Source organism: Hoplias malabaricus, chromosome 10 (genome assembly GCF_029633855.1).
Source record: "Hoplias malabaricus isolate fHopMal1 chromosome 10, fHopMal1.hap1, whole genome shotgun sequence".
NCBI lineage: Eukaryota > Metazoa > Chordata > Actinopteri > Characiformes > Erythrinidae > Hoplias > Hoplias malabaricus.
The window spans coordinates 8127744-8145401 of record NC_089809.1 but is presented as its reverse complement, the minus strand read 5'-3'; the positions used below and the strand labels follow the sequence as shown (position 1 = coordinate 8145401).

Here is a 17658-nt window from a genome sequence, read left to right as displayed (position 1 = left end):
AGTGGTCAGATTAGGTGTGTGATTGGGACGCAGCCCAAAATAACCTGCTAAGCTTGTCCAACCTTGCAACTGTTGCTACCAAAGGAGACATTTTGTGGGTGGAGCTTGGTTAGATCAGTTGAATCCAATACAGATATTTCCCATTTCGTTTACTGTGAGGAAGAATAAGACGCAGAGGCTTTGTTTTGTTTTGTTATTATTATGATTATTATTGTAATCTTTGTTATGGTTTGCTCTGTTTTTACAATGTATTTTATTTTCAAGTTCTTTAAATTCATTCCAGTCAAAGGTAAACATGATTTTTAAACTTTTCCAACACTAATAAATGCTTTTGTTGTTTCTTCCAGACACCAGTCTCTCTCACACACACACATGCATGGGCAAAATGTTGGTAAACAAGCATCACAGACACACACACTCATCCACTCAGTCACTCATTCACTAAATCACTCACATCTCTCTCTCACTCACACAAACACACACAAACGAACAGGAATTTTATAAAGACACAAAACACTTGTCAGTGTATCTTCATACACAGACACACACACTCTCGTGTCTAAGTTTTTAAGTGCAACAGTTGAAGAGTGATAACTTTCCATCTGCCTCATCAACGCATCTAATATTTGCCATTTGTAAAAACAAACAAGTAAACAAACAAACATAAACAAACAATTTTAAAAGCACTCACAAAAAAAAGACCCACAAACCCCAAAACATACATACATATTCCCTGGACAAGTTCCAATGTCACTTTTTTTTTTGTTGCGTCTGTAGTAACTGTGTAATTACACTTTCAAGATACATGTAACAACAATGCAGTAACTAGTGTTGTATTCCCTGTTACAGATGAATTTACGAAGAAAAGCAACAGGTGCTGAAGTTGTTCTGAACAGGACTGTTTAGGCCCTGTGGTACTTTGACCAAAGCATATCACAGTTGTTCTATTAACACCCCAGAGTTGTGGAAAAGTTGTATATATCCCATTTAAGTAGATGCAAATGCATAATTACACAGGATATGCTGTTATATAAATTAATAACTGAAAATATGCAAGGGTTTTTCAAATTGAGTGAATATGTCATAAGTAATTACCCTGTTGTTACATGTATTTTCTCCATTAATAGTAATTACACAATTACAACAATATGACACTATATAAAATGGGACAATTCAAATCCCAAACCCAATCCCATTCCCCTTAAAATACACAATGAGAAAATCAACACAAGTCTACTTCAGCTTCAAGTTCACGTATAAGCTTCCAACTCACACATAGCATTCATTCAAGTCACGTTAGTGTTCTGTCCTTTCTGCGGATTGTTCTACAACAGCGTGTTGCTATGTTAATCGTAGTAACACAATGGATAGAGTGGACATCTGCTAGCCATGTTAGCCAGTCCACTTTAAGCATTTCTTCTATATGAGTCTGCGTAAGAAAACCTCCATTGTTTGCCTGTTTCTGTTTAGCTTTTGTTGCTAGATGAAGCACTATAAGCTCCGCCCCCTGGATGATAAAGTGCTAGTTCTGATGTAAAGATGAAAAAGAACACTGTCTGGCAAATATTTGGGGATAGCTTGCCTTCTTTGCTATAATGTTTTTATTACAATCTGCATTTGTTGCCAGGATGGACAAAATGTAAATGATGCGTTTACATTTCGGTGCTTCATTTCCATGGAATAAGCTAGGGTCTGATTACGTGTTGGGTGCAAGAGCCCTTGAGCTAATTCCCAAGACTATTAGGTGTACAGATAAGTTTTAACATATAATTGTGGAACAATTGTGGAACTGTAAACAAAATTTCGAAATGATAATTGTAATTGCATTCAACAAAAAATAACCTAAAAATGAAGTAGATTGAAAATGGCAAGTGAGAATAATTTATTCTTTACTGCATTCATTAGTTCTATCAAACTGAAAAAGCATGTTTATGGATTTGTTTTGTTGTTGGGGATAATATTGTATCTCAAATTGTGAGTTTCGGTTTAGACGATTTAAAATTGTTAATTCCAATATTAGCACTTGTGAAAGTAGTGTATAAATACTTCATTTTTATTTTTTTTTAAATCAAATGTCACTTGTAATTTTTAATACTATGCAACCATAACCATAAAATGATGAGTGGGAAAAAGGTCTGATTTTAAAGTAGCATTAAATGTTACACAAAAACGCTTTAAAACTTACTGTGTACAAATTATATATTTTTATATTTCTATGATATGACAGAAACTATAAGTTAACAAATCTGTCTAATCATATTTCTTTTATTTTGTATTAATAACACTTTAACTGACTCTCAGCAAATTTAGTCCAACTTTCTGTAAAGCTTGTCCAACCTAGCAACAGTTGCCAATAAAGACATTATTAATCGGCAGAGCATGGATATTTCAGTGAAGAAAGAATAGCCACAGGATTTTGAGATCATAGCCCACCTTCTTGCTCACTGTGAACTGTGGGGCTATATTTAAGAGTAGGTTTTGTATAATGATATGAAAGATTTATTCTTCCAAAATAAGACTTTAAATGATGCATGCTAGATGTGGCAATGAGCAGGATGTAAACAACTATCTACTTAAAATGTAAATTTATTACAAGCCAAAAAAAAGTGAACATGCTCATATTTTAAAAACGAAAAACAAAGAAGCTAAGTGTCCCCAAACTTTTGACAGACAGCGTGTGTTTCCTTGTTATTAAGAGAATGTTGTCGAATGCTTGTTCCAAAAAAGAACATGACAATAACCCCAAAGCACTTATTTGCATGTATTATAACATTTGTCAGTCATTTATTGTTTGTTTTTTGACGACGTCCTTGTTGTTGGAGTGCCATTAGCCAATCAGGAGCTCTGTTTATATTTGCACCTTCTACTTGTGATGGTCCGGCCTGAATCCGTGTGGACTCCAGATGAAGTGTCCTGTTGCCTGCCATTATAATCCGGTATCTTTGTAGAGTCTGTACACATACATCTTCGCTGTGAAGTCCATAGTTTAGACGATGCAGTCCAGTGGAACAATGTGGGTCACCAATCTTTAATGACCACTGTCTTCAAACCCCAAATTCAGCTCAAAGCACACACAGTTGCATACATTCACACATTGCAAAAAATCCATGGGATGTGTTCAAAGAAGCTCTTCAAAAATGTCAACAGTATTGCTACAGTGCTACGTCAATGACTGAGAAACCTTTAGATCTGTCAGAAAGAAAGAAAGGCTGAGCACTGTCCGATGAAGCTGTTAAGTGAGTATTAAAGTGTACATTGTGGCCCTCAGCAAAGCAGACATAGGTTAACCAGCTGAATCAGGCCGGAATATACCAATAAGTGTTTACATTGACATGACCCCTAACACAACATCAGCCTGCCTTCGTAACATTGTTAAAACAATATGATGCACAAAATGCTGTAACTCTAATTTGAATATGAAGAAAACTGTAACTTAAAGGAACACTAAGGATTACACAGCATCAAAATCATTGTGATGCTTCACTCACCTTTAATAGTGAGAATAGACCTCTGTTGTTGCCACTCTGGGCTTAGCACTGCAGAAACTGCACTATGGAACTTTTGGCTGGGGGTAGGAAACCAATGCTGCTCTCTTATGACGTCAACAGTTGTGAAAACTCTGATTTAGTCGTGTTAAAGTGAGAAAATTGGTGTATAATTTGTTGTGCTCTGAGACAATGTGGTATGAAACTAAACTAGTATTCATATTTGTTATTTAAAATACAGATAAACAATGCTGCTTATAAAGGCCTCTGCTGATTTAATGCATCGTAACTCAGGCTACGACTTTTGTGGCTTGAAAAAAAGCAATACTACGAATACTAAGTAGACAAATTAACAGCAATAAACAAATGCTCCAAACATGTTCGAGCCAACACTAGTAAACTGATTATTGAGGACGTATCAGCTTTGGCTGTGCTATGTATTAGGTGTACAAAAAGGTTTTAGAATGTTTTTTGTTCTTTTGCATAGTGTGTAATTGCAATTCAAAATTCAAACATTCTCCCGCGATTCTTTTCATTTTATAGTTGTATAGTGTTACAAATAACTTGTCATTTTATTCAACAACAACAACATACAAAAATTTTAAATTTAAAGTTTGAAAATGGCTGGCATATCAATATTTAACTTTTAGATTTTTTTGGTTGAATATATGATCATTCATTCATTCATTCATTATCTGTATCCACTTATCCTGTTCAGGGTCGCGGTGGGTCCAGAGTCTACCCAGAATCATTGGGCGCAAGGCAGGAACACACCCTGGAGGGGGCGCCAGTCCTTCACAGGGCGACACTCAGATATTCACTCACACCTATGCACCCTTTTTAAAGTCTCCAATCCACCTATCAATGTGTGTTTGTGGACCGTGGAATGAAACCGGAGCACCCGGAGGACACCCACACGGACACAGGGAGAACACACCAAACTCCTCACAGTCACCCGGAGCGGGACTCGAACCCATACCCCAAGGACCCTGGAGTTGTGTAACAGCGACACTTCCTGCTTTTTAATGCTATCTAACTTCTATAAAAGAACAAAAGAGCAGGAGAATTTTATTTAATTTTGTGTATAACATAACTGAAGTTCAAATTTCTAACGCTGTCTCACTCTTTTGTCATTTTTATGGTAACAGTTGCATACTATTAAAAATAACAGTTGTCATTGTCTCAACAAAAAATAACCTACAAACTAGGTATTAATTTGCTACGTTCACAATCACTAACATCAAAATCACAATCTTTAAATCATTTAAACCATTACTCACATGTACTTTTGGATATTATCTTTAGGAACAGAACCAGTCAATGCACTTGCTTAATGAATGCAGTGAGGAATGAATTCTTTTTTCGCTCACCATTTTAAATGACTTAAGTTTTAGTTATATTTTGTTGATTGAAATGACAATTATCATTTTTAATACTGAGCAAACAGTTACCATAAAATGACAAATAAGCAGGAGCAGCTGGAATTTTTAATGATACATTTTGAATTTTACGTTTCACAAACAAAAACACTTTTAAACTTATTGGTACACCTTTCATTTATTTTTTGCCTTGCGGAATATGTTGATTTTAAGGCATGTTTTTTGTTTTCCACACATCAGAAATCATCAAAGCTGGATTCTGTGAGGGATATTTAGCAATGTTCATTTGCATTAACCATGGGCTAAAAACAAGCTTGTTTTCTATTGTATGAGTTTGTTGACCATCCTGCGTCGCTTATAGTCAATTCCACTTTCTGGTGTTGAGTTATTTATTAAATATGTTTCGACACACACATGTCTACATTCCCACCAAAATATAACCCGAAATGTCTTATGGATTTTCCCTAAAGAATCGTGTAAAACTGACACTAATAATATCCCCTAACCCTGGTACTAGATGTTTGCCCATGTTTGTACTAGATGTGGAATCTGTGCGAACAAACAACTGAACTGGTTTACTGAAGAATTTGAAGACTCTGGCAATTGGGTGTGTGCAGCTGCTTGAAGCCAAGAGTGTAAAGAGTGCATTAGGTAATCCTGTTTCTGATGTGTTTGTAAATACATGGCAATCCTGGAGGTTTACTAGAGCGCTTAAAATTGGGTCCCGCTCAGATTTGGGCTCATGCAGCGTGGCTTAGCCCTGCTGCTGCAGGAACCAAACTCGGATGCTGTGGTTCCGCACTAGAGACTCACATTTTAATGCGTAAAATTAATGCTAATCTTAAAAACTGATCTAAGCTCGGCTGCTGACCTGCCCGTCAAAGAGTAATAGAGCTGTCAGCCAATCAGAGCCAAGGGGTAATCTTGCATGAAGTAAACAAGGATTTTTCAAACTTGATGTGTGTAAACAAACACTGACATACTGAAACATACATACACACACACACACACAAACACACGCGCACACTAACATACACTGACAGAATTTACAGCTTGAGCTGAATGGCAAAGCTTTCATTGAAGTTAGATTTCCACGTATTCATGTTCTGAACACGTGAAGGCCTCTGCATCCCGTTAGCTACGGTAGCACCAATGATGAGACCATGGTGTTTTTTTGTTAGACGTCCAGCAAAAATCACAATTAGTGTCCTTCTAAAAACGCCTGGTTTCATTCCATTCTATTGTTTTTATTTTCACGTTTGTCCTGTTTTAAGTTCCTTAATTGCTGACCCCCCCACCCCACCCAGTGGTACATTCCCAGAGGCCTTGTTTGCAAGGTGACATCCCAGAGGCAGGTGCTAGGAGATGAAGAGTGTGATCAGGAAGAGCGTTGCCACGGTGAGGAGCAGGCGGTCCCGCGATGGGCTGCTCCCACTAATGCTCTTCTCCAACTTCGGGACTTCAGGGTTGTCATAGTCATCTAGGGAGAGAGAGAGAGAATTAAAATACAGCACAATGAACATCCAGAAGGTACTGTAGTTACTGAATTAATTAATTAATTCATTCATTCATTTTCTGTAAGCGCTTATCCAGTCCAGGGTTGCGGAGGGTCTTGGGCCTACCCGGAATCATTGGGCACAAGGCAGGAACACACCCTGGAAGGGGCATCAGTCCTTCACAAGGCGACACACACTCACACATTCACACACACCTAAGGGCACTTTGAGTCGCCAATCCACCTACCAATGTGTGTTTTTGGCCCATGGGAGGGAACCGGAGCACCCGGAGGAAACCCACAGGGAGAACACACCACACTCCTCACAGACAGTCACCCGGAGGAAACCCACGCGGACACACGGAGAACACACCACACTCCTCACAGACAGTCACCCGGAGGAAACCCACGCGGACACAGGGAGAACACACCACACTCCTCACAGACAGTCACCCGGAGGAAACCCACGCAGACACGGAGAACACACCACACTCCTCACAGACAGTCAGCCGGAGGAAACCCACTCAGATATGGGAAGAACACACCCCCAAACTCCTCACCCGGAGCTGGACTTGAACCAGCTAGTGACTGTGGCACTACCTGCTGCACCACTGTGCCGCCTGGTTACTTAATGATTACTTTAAAAGGGGATATATTATTAAACATAAATTCATATTAAGTTTTGAATCTTGAGCCTCTCATCCCACAAACAGTGAAAAAAGACCACCCAGTCAATGTGTGGCTGCTTAAGTCTGAGAAAACATCTAGCGATCGGAGTGAAAACACCTAAAATCCAGAGCTTCTGCTCCTCACTTCTCAGTCCTGGGCTCTCGTAGTGAAGTGAGCAGTGGCTCATTCACATTAAAGGAACAGGTGATAAAATAGGCCGTTCTGAGCCCGACAGGTCATGAATGTTTCAATAAGACCCCAGAAATCTGTCCACTTGTGGAAAAAAGACCTTTTAATGTGCCCTTTATGTTTAACAACAGGAGACCCATTGATTCAAAACACATTTAGTAAAAATAGAATGGAATGGGCACCTGCTCAACGTCTACTGTAATAGTGTTTTGAGTAAAAATGTCTACTGTTCTTTTCTATGAACTGGAAAGTGCCTCTATGAACTGGAAAGTAATTAAGCCATGATTATTAACTCTACCTTCCATAGCCAGCAGATATTAGACTGCAAAGTGATGGCAAATTCCTGTAAGTGGTTAATAAAAGATTTCTCCTGTTCTAGACGGACAGCTTGGTCATGAAGTCTAGACAGAAACGTCTGTGAGGCCTAAGGGCAGCACTCAGTGTAAAGCAGTGAGTCAATGCCAAGTCAGCTGTCTAATTAGTGTGTGTGTGTGTGTGAGAGAGAGCGAGCAAGAAAGAGAGAACGCTCATACAATACTGTGCAAAATGTATTTCCAGGCCACAAATAAGTAAATACATAACATTTAGAAAGAAAATAGTACCCATAACAACCATGCAAGACCTAGTAGCAGAGGTGTAGCCACAGGAGGGCCTCCCACCCAAACTGGACCAAGGCCCAAATCCACCCAATGGTCAGTTTGGCTCAGTCTTGTTATGTACTCTTACTTCTATTTGTGCTGTCCCTTTTTGTTTTTGATGTTTTTGTTTTGGGGCGGCACGGTGGTGCAGCAGGTAGGTGTAGCAGTTACACAGCTCCAGGGGCCTGAAGGTTGTGGGTTCGATTCCCGCTCCAGGTGACTGTCTGTAAGGAGTTGGTGTGTTCTCCCTGTGTCTGCGTGGGTTTCCTCTGGGTGCTCCGGTTTCTTCCCACAGTACAAAAACACACGTTGGTAGGTGGATTGGTGACTCAAAAGTGTCCATAGGTGTGAGTGTGTGTCTGTGTTGCCCTGTGAAGGACTGGTGCCCCCTCCAGGGTGTATTCCTGCCTTGCGCCCAATGATTCCAGGTAGGCTCTGAACCCACCGCGACCCTGAACTGGATAAGGGTTACAGATAATGAATGAATGAATGTTTTTGTTTTGTGTACTATTTCAGTAAACACTTTGGATTCCTGAAAACAGTTATATAAATAAAATATATCATTTTTATTATTATTTTTATGTTTTCAGAACGGGGCGGCACGGTGGCGCTGCAGGTAGTGTCGCAGTCACACAGCTCCAGGAACCTGGAGGTTGTGGGTTCGATTCCCGCTCCGGGTGACTGTCTGTGAGGAGTTGGTGTGTTCTCCCCGTGTCCGCGTGGGTTTCCTCCGGGTGCTCCGGTTTCCTCCCACAGTCCAAAAACACACGTTGCAGGTGGATTGGCGACTCGAAAGTGTCCATAGGTGTGTGTGTGTGTGTGTGTCTGTGTTGCCCTGTGAAGGACTGGCGTCCCCACCAGGGTGTATTCCCGCCTTGCGCCCGATGATTCCAGGTAGGCTCTGGACCCCCCGCGACCCTAAATTGGATAAGCGGTTACAGATAATGGATGGATGGATGTTTTCAGAACAGTGGGCTGACCCCACCAACATCCACTACCACAGCTCCCCACCCCCAAATGTAGCTAGCAACGTCACAAAACACAGCCTCTAATGGGAACAGGATTTGGAAACCATAACAAAAATGGCAGCAGTAATGTTAAGCGTTGCCTACTCATCGGGTATTCGTGTGTTGTTTTTATTGTTTTAGACTAAACACAGCTTCACAAATAATTTGAGACAGAAAAGTAGAGTTTATCATTCCTTTTTCCACCGTCTGTCTCTCGCTGGAGTCAGCCCCCAATCGCGGAGCATTTAAACTAGTGATGCACGATAAATCTGAGGCCGATATATATAGTCATTTTTTTAGGGGTTTTTTTGGTCCTATATTAGAATTTTAGCTGATATTACAACTGATAATTTGGAGCCTGTTTTTGTGCTTGCACATATGCACTGATGCCTGTAAATACACAACTATGTCTGCCGTGTGGACGTTTTTCACAGTGCCTGCAGAGAATTGTTTCTGGGATTAAATTTCTCCATGGTGAAAACTAAATATCAAAAACGCTCAGTACACACAGATTAAACGACAGAAAGATACTCTCAAACACCACAATGCCAGAACCATTCTTAAATAAAACACATGAAAATAGATAGAGTCATTCAGCATCTGATTATTACTGGAAAACTATGAAAAACGAATACAAACTCTCTCTCTCTCCCTTGGAGCTGCTTTAATGCCTCTTTCAAATCTCAAAAACAAACCCGGTGCTGCACTAATTAGAGCCCCTCTAGAAACCATTTATGTGGAACCAGTAAATCTTTGTAAAATATATATGAACAACAACTAAAAACTTATGATCAAATTAAGAAGCACAGAAATGTACAAATACTGAAGGAAAGGCTTTTTGTTTTGCTTTAATCCAATGTGAATTTGCTTTAATTACAAAAAGATAAAATTATTGGTTATTAACATTGGTATCGGCTACTCCAAGATGTTAATTATCCGTTATCGTATCAGCCAAAAACTTCAAAATCAGTGCATCCCTTATTTGAACCTCTTCAAAAGACCACAGTATAATTTTACAAGCTGCCGTAGTGAGTGAGATAAAAACAAATGTTATCTCTACTGTAAGTTTTACAAATGGCAAGTTTGTGCTGAATGTCTGCATTTGGTAGCGATTGACAAGTATCTGTGGACAATCAGCGCCCCGCAAGGTTCACAAATCATGTCCCCACTTGGCTCTCTTGGAGCCAGGATCGAGCCGGTGCTACCAAATTTGTCTAATGGAAAATCAGAGTAAAGCTGAGCAGAGTATTGAAGGCACCATGCAGTGAAATAGCACCATAAGACTGAGCTTCAGAGGCTGTTTAGAGGCTGACTGGACAGCAGTGTGTGTGTAAGTATGAGTACACTATGATCTGGCAGCACATCCTGTCGTCAGGACATCCTTAGAATTCTTTTTTTTTTTTCCATCAACACATGCGATGGCCATCCTACACAACCAGTTCTGTGTGGGTGGGTGTCCTCTGTCTGGCAGTGTGATAGACAGATCTGTGCACATCTTGTTCCACTGCTCAAGGAACATATCGTATGTTAACAAAGCTGTGCACTGGCAAACAGTTCCAGACAAGCAGCATTTATGTGTGTGTGTATGTCTGCGAATGTACCGAACGGTCTTTAAGAGTGTAAGGTTTGCTCCGCAGTGTGTGGCACCTGCTAAATTCACATTTAATCAGAAATGAAGGGTATTAAAAGCATGTTTGTCCAAGTTTGCAGCATTAACTGAATTTACTCATACACTTACAGAGCTTTACATTTTGCCTGATTCATATCTAAGTAGCAAATGAGCACTGAACATTAGATTTAGATTTAGAATTACAATTAGCTCATAATTTACAGGGCCATGTAAAAGTATCTATTTCTTCAAGGGTTCTTAAACACTTAAAGAACCCTTTGCAAGGTGAAAGGGTTCTTTAGATGTGCTTAAGTTGGTTAGAGAAGGTTTCTGTGTGCCACCAAAATGGTTCCTCTGTTATAACAAGCTTGATAGCTTGAACTTTAGAAGAACACTTTTGGTGTACAGTACAGAACCTTTAATTACATGTTCCATGAATATGATATGATATGAATGCAAATAACTCTGTAATCATGCAAAGGTGATTCAAGTGTTCATGGTTTAATATAGAACCATTTTCTTTATTAATTATACATTATCAATCATTTTTAAGAATGAGGGCCATACTATACACCACCACTGTGTTCAAAGCAGTTATAGTTTTTCACAGAATGTTGTTTTCTACCTTTTCCCACAATGCACTTGTAATTTATAGTAAACACTGACACTGGAGCTGAATGGAGTTTCTTTGTTACTACGCAATGGACAGTGGTAGTTTTCAAGTTCTCTCCTGTGTTTCTAATTAGTGAATTAAATAGTGACTCTATAACTAACACACTACTAATTAGGGAGTAGGGAGCCATTTCAGCCACAGCCTATAGACTATAGTTTCACCGCCAGGCCTTGTCCGCTGCAGGGGCGTCCAAATCTGGGCAAGACTCACTGAGGGTGTCGCCAAAGGTATGGCTCTGAATCTGACACCGTGTTGTTTACATTGTCATGGTGATGCCACTATCAATCATTTTGTGATTGGACCCACCCTTTTAGCTCAGAGCAAGCAGTAGACATGTTTTTTTTTTTTTTTTTGAGATTTTACATGTTATTTACTAACATTTATAGGAACGGTGGCTTTAAGTATTTTGTAGCTATAATTATTATTACATGGACAGCATAAAACACTCAATTACGGAATAGAAAATAGTTTAGCAAGTGTGCTGAAACTTTTTTTCCCCCTATGATGAACTAGCACCAAGCTGTGATCCCAATATGTCAGCCTGCAGTCTTTTGCTTCATATGCGGTGTATTCTCAATGCAGCTGTACTACATCCTACAGGAAATGTGGCGTGTTTTACACACCGTAGCGTCTCCTGTAAAGCTCCTTTTTCTGGAATGCCTCAGAGACTTGGCCATGAGCCAGCTTCCCTGAGTAGTCGTTGTCCAGTGGCTAAGTTTAGTTTCTTTTTTCTTTCCTTTTTTTTTTTTTTTTGGTCTGTTTTAGACTCTGGGGCTTACAATGCCTTTAAAATGGCTTTGAATCTTTCCACTACAACTCCTAAAGAGGTGTATTCCACTTGCAGTGATTCATGGTCATGTTTTCTTTGTAAATCGATGTGAAATGAAATCCAATCAGAAATGAATGAGTGTTCAGGGGAAAAACGTATTTGCTGATGTAGTTATGCTGCAATTACTTTATTTTTACAGTCTAAAAATGACTAAAAGTAGCCTTAGGCAATAAGGTAGTGACTCATCATCTACGGTAGCGCTATGTGTCATGAGCCTGCTTTCAAAATACCAAGTGGGTCAGCTGACTCCGGTTCAGGTGCTATCGCTCGCATTTATCATTATAGACAGTGTTTTGATAGTGGCTCTAGAATGTGAGTGTATTCTCAAAAACAATGAACAGCAGCTCTGAGATGACTAACCGACATTTGATTTACGCTCAGTTCTCTGTGACCCAAGACAGAAGTTCAAACTTGTAACCTTGTGTTATGTAACCCAAAACAACTGGCTGAAACAGGATCTGCATGTTTGTTTCAACAAGAAAAATGCTACTCAACTGATAAGGTTTTTAAAATGCAGGGTTTTGTGTTTTTAAACCTCACTTTCTTGCTAAAGGTTTAGTTTGATTGATCATGGTGGGCCACATGGTGTCCAGTAACTTATTTATTTATTTGTGTGTGTGTTTTGTTCATGCTAATCATGAATTGGCAGAACTCCTAAGGGGGGAATCTATGATGAAATCAAGGTGGGCCAAAACAGACAAAAAGGTGAAGGTGCTGAATCTCTGCTAATGCCAGAGACAACAGTGATGGGTTGAGTGAGTTTAAGTTGCTGTAGATCAGCCAAAAAGAAAAGAGGCCAAATAAAAGTATTTGATTTTTTTTTTTTGTGCAAGAAACCATTATGCGTTATACAAATGCACAAACTAATCTCAGATTTTACAAAATTATGAGTTAATCCGAATAAAGCACACAAATAATTCATTTATTAAATGGCATATATTACAAAAAAAATCACTTTCTCAGTGCATGTGAATATTAATTTGGGGAAGAGTGCAGATTAAAAATGGAGAAAACAAGATTGTAAAAGAAAGGACCAGGGCTTCTGCTCCTTACTCCTCAGTCCTGGGCTCTCGTGCTGAACTAAGGTGTGGTTCATTTTTATTTAAAGGAATACAGTGATCCCTCGTTTTTGGCGGGGGATGCGTTCCAAGACCACCCGTGAAAAACGAATTTCCGCGAAGTAGAGGAAAGATATTTTTTTATGTATTTGACGAGTATTTGGACTTTTAAACCCCTCCCTGTTACTGTTAACAACCCACCCTTTGCATTAAACAGTCATTCTATAATGTTTTTCAGCTGGAACTACATGTGATATCCTACCAGTTTCTTTAATAGAGTCATTCCTAAGCTGTGATTTAGCGAAAGTAAATTTCACTCGGATGTGGACATGAACAATACATGTACTGTACGTAAGAAATACTTACGTTTTTCCTAGATTTTCCCTCAATATCCGCGATATAGCAGCCATAAGCCCACTTGAAAAAACCAGCCAAGTAGCGAATCCGCGAAAGTAGCGAGGGATTACTGTATTCATTCCTTTAAACCTGCATGTTCCTTGTGGTATTTTGACCGAAGCATAAATAAGACCCCAGTATTCTGTCTACTTCTGAAAAAGGGGTATAATACGTCACCTTTAAGACACATTTTGATTTGACTTAATCGGCAGGCAGTTCACAGAATGTATTTCGTAACTGCTATTGCTTTTTAGTTATATTAAGCTTGTAGGTCCAGTGCAGACATAATGAAGCAAAATTCAGTCCACATGTCTTGGCTGATTGACTGCATTTGGCAGGGAGTGGAAATCTTGTGTTAATGTGATATTTGGTAGGGTCTGAAACGTTATGGCTAATCGCTGACAGTAAGGCTCTTCTATATCTGAACAGTATTGAGCAGAGTTGTATCCAGCACTCTCTTAATGAGACCTTTTGCCCTCTCGTGGCTAATGTTGTTTCCTCTCTGGCCTGTTTGAAAGCCGATCCGCCGATCAGTATCACAGTTAGAGCGAGAGGTCCAGTTTCGTTTATAGGAAATCGTTGAGCGGGTCCAACCCCGAGACGACTCAGCTGCATCAACTCGTAATCTGACACACACTCCAAATCGTCAGCTCTTTATCTCTTATTTTCATTAAAGGCCCAGTCGGGATGTTTCCAGTGCTAGGTTTCATGCAAACCGTTCAATGTCAAGCGGAGTTGCCAGTTTATGTTCACTTACACTGTACCTGCAGATATTGGCCATTTTATCAGAAACACCCAATTTTACTGTATTTAAATGTTGTCGGTTTCTGCTATTTCTCATGGTGCTTTACCATTGCATGGTTCCTGCACTACTCTACTGGGCCCTGCTTGGCTTTTTTTTTTTTTGCTTTTCCATTAAGTAATGTTTGGTCCCTGGTACATGGAACCGGGTGCTTTTTCAGAGATTCTAGAGATTAAAATGTAATGCGTAAACCTGGCAGAGTGCAGAATGGCCAGAAAGACTTGTCACTTTATGCCACTCTTTGTAGACATCCAGCACAAACTAGCCATTTGTAAAATCTCCAGTGTACATTAGCAATCATATTTGCTTTTATCCAACTCACAACGGCAGCTCATAAATCATTCCTTCCATCGGTGGCTGAGAGAAGACTTCAGCGAGAGCTGGACGGTGCAATAAGGAAAATAAAACTCTGATGTGACCAACCTAGTACTAGAATAGTGTTGGTACATGGAAGTGGAAAAATGCCATCAGGCTCAAATCTGGACCCGAAACACTCTCCTTCAAACCTTTTTGTTGCAAAACGATGCTTCTTTTTTTTTTTAAAAAAAACAAGGCAAAGTATTATGCAAGGTCTAAACTGTAAAATGCTAAACCAATCTTTTCAATTAAAGGCTCAACTCAGATTTAGCACAACTCCGTGCTAAGGTGATTCATGATTCGGATTTGCATCTCAGTGACTCGTGACTTGCATCAGAAGTGACATTATGACTTAGCTCTGGAGTTATACTTTCAGGTCATTGATTGTGAATAAATTACTATTTTGTTCACAGTTTTATATGAATCCATTTCCAGTCAAACATGAAAGAACATTAAGGGAAAAAACATATTTGATGATGTCATTACACTGTAATTGCACTATAACTACAGTCTAAAAATGACTAGTAATTGCCTTGGGCAATACGGATGTGGCTGACTCATCAGCTAAACTAGTAATACATGTCATGAGTCTACTTTCATAATAACATGAGAGTCAGCTGATTCCAGTTCAGGTAAAGTCATTCCCATTCATCATAAAGACAGTGTTATGATAGTGGTTCTAAAAGTTGTGTGGGTTGTCAATTTTGACTGGAAAGAGAAGGGTGAAACATTCAATAAAAAATAACTAGGATTTCATGGTATATGCCTCCACCCAAACACATCAAACCAAGCATGATTTTGTGGTCAAAAACTGAACAAGGGCAAGTGTAAAGTGCATCACCTTATACACTACAGTCTGCATCAACAAAATGTGCGTTTGTCAAAAGTGAACAATAAATGTGGTCTGTTGTCCAAGTGCAAATTCAAGATGGTGGTGCACTGCCAAAAAACAAAAGGACAAAACGAGCTTGCTAACGACAGCTACACTCAAAACAGTGTGCTATTCCAATGGCCCAAGCGTTCTTGTCCTTGAGTTGACTCACTGTGATGGAACATGACTTCCTGTCAGGCTGAAGGCTAAGGGGGCACAAGAGGGTTGGCTCTGTCACAGCTAATCAGAGCTAACGCAAGCCCTGGAACTCTGACGCTCATCAGTGCTACACTAACTATAGTATCATAGTTCACACCTTGATTAGGCTGTGCCCTCCCGACACGACCAAGCTGCTAACATTCATCAGTAGTGGGTCTAGCTATTGCTAATGTGACAGATGACATATAGCAGTATTCTGTATCTGTTTACATCAAGTCTTCAGTTCCAGTTATGGGGATAAACTCATGCTACATGGTCATTTTTAGTTACAGTTTGGTTACTTTGGCTTCAGTGACTTGAAGGTTTTGCATATGTGCAAATTAGAGCTTTAGCTGGCCCTGCAATTTTGGTGGCTACCCAAATACAGTTTAATAACTTCACGTCTTATTCCCAAAGCTGATCATATTTGGTATGAACCAGACACAACACGTTCCTTCTCAGGTTTTGAGTGTAAAATGGCTACTTCAATCCAAAACTGACCAAACTGGCCCACTGCTGCCTAAGGATGAAACATTACAATAAGGTTAGTTTAATATTAGTTTTAAAGTTAGTTCTAATTAATGAATCAACTCTATGACTATTGCTTCACGCTCATTATTTTATTTTGCATATTTCACAGTGTTATTGTTTGAACACTGTACTTTGTGTACAATTAAAATGACATTTATCAAATATTATTTATTCATTCATTATCTGTAACCCTTATCCAGTTCAGGGTCGCGGTGGGTCCAGAGCCTACCTGGAATCATTGGGCGCAAGACGGGAATACACCCTGGAGGGGGCGCCAGTCCTTCACAGGGCAACACAGACATACACACATTCACTCACACACTCACACCTACGGACACTTTTGAGTTGCCAATCCACCTACCAAACACCTACTGTGTTTTGGACTGTGGGAGGAAACCGGAGTACCCAGAGGAAACCCACGCAGTCACGGGGAGAACACACCAACTCCTTACAGACAGTCACCCGGAGCGGGAATCGAACCCACAACCTCCAGGCCCCTGGAGCTGTGTGACACTACCTGCTGCGCCACTGTGCCGCCCATTATTTATTCATATTTTTATAAATATTAATACTATGAGAGAAGTGCAAGTATGTCTATGTATCTACCACACCATTGAAAACAGCTGCTATCATTATGAGGACATTTTTTTTTTTAAATATCTTAAACTGTAACAAATTAAGGTACGGTTTGGATAATAATAATAATAATAACATATGGAGTTTACTGCTGTAAGTTAACATGGCTGTTTCCATTTGTTTAATTAATTTTATGCTAATTTGAGTTAGATAATGCATGTATTTTATGTATCAAACCTACTCTATTCTTTTCCTTTAGATGTCCTATAATTCAGAGCTCGCTGGCTCTATCCCTGATGATGCCACAAACATTGGAGGCTGGGAGTCCACAAAGAGCAAAACTAGTCTCACTCTCTTTGGGCTGGTGGGATGACCTCCCCCTATCCTCCCCCACCTCCCTCCCTCCACTCATCACATGGCATGATGCCAGCCAGCCTGGGCATCTGTCAGCTGGTTTGACGGACCTGGGCATTGGGCGCTCTCCTCTGTCTGGTGACATTGCCTTAGTGACAGTGTGAGAAAGGGCTGTGGTTGACATCACACATCTCAGAGGAAGCTCATGCTTGTCCTCACTCCTCCCAGTGCTGGTTTCCTCATGTGAGGAAGGGGGTGGTGGGTTCAGCTAATAGTTAACAGTGGATTTGGCTACTGAGTAATAACATTCTGCAAGAACATGGTATAAAAATATAATATAAATGTGTGTGTTGTTTTTATCTAGGTTGACTTACTTGATGTCTACATTGGCCAACCATATAAGGAGCCATTGTAATGGAAAATGAACAAAAAAAGTGAGCATAGTTGAGTAGGTACCATGCAGTGGAAAAATGCCATTAGACGTATTCCATTGTGTCATATCTCATTTTATAAATATATTTGAAAGAAGAGTGTTCTTTACT

General features: G+C 39.8%; 1 protein-coding gene across 2 annotated transcripts in view; it reads right to left on the bottom strand.

Annotated features, from left to right (window-relative positions):
* Positions 1–224: 224 nt before the first annotated feature.
* Positions 225–17658, bottom strand: part of efna3b (ephrin-A3b) — an 86226-nt gene continuing 68792 nt past the window's right edge. For both annotated transcript variants that reach the window (XM_066684150.1, XM_066684151.1), the window contains exon 5: positions 225–6344. In XM_066684150.1, the coding sequence (XP_066540247.1) occupies positions 6223–6344 (122 nt within the window). In that variant the 3' untranslated portion in view covers positions 225–6222. The remainder of the gene's footprint in view (positions 6345–17658) is intronic.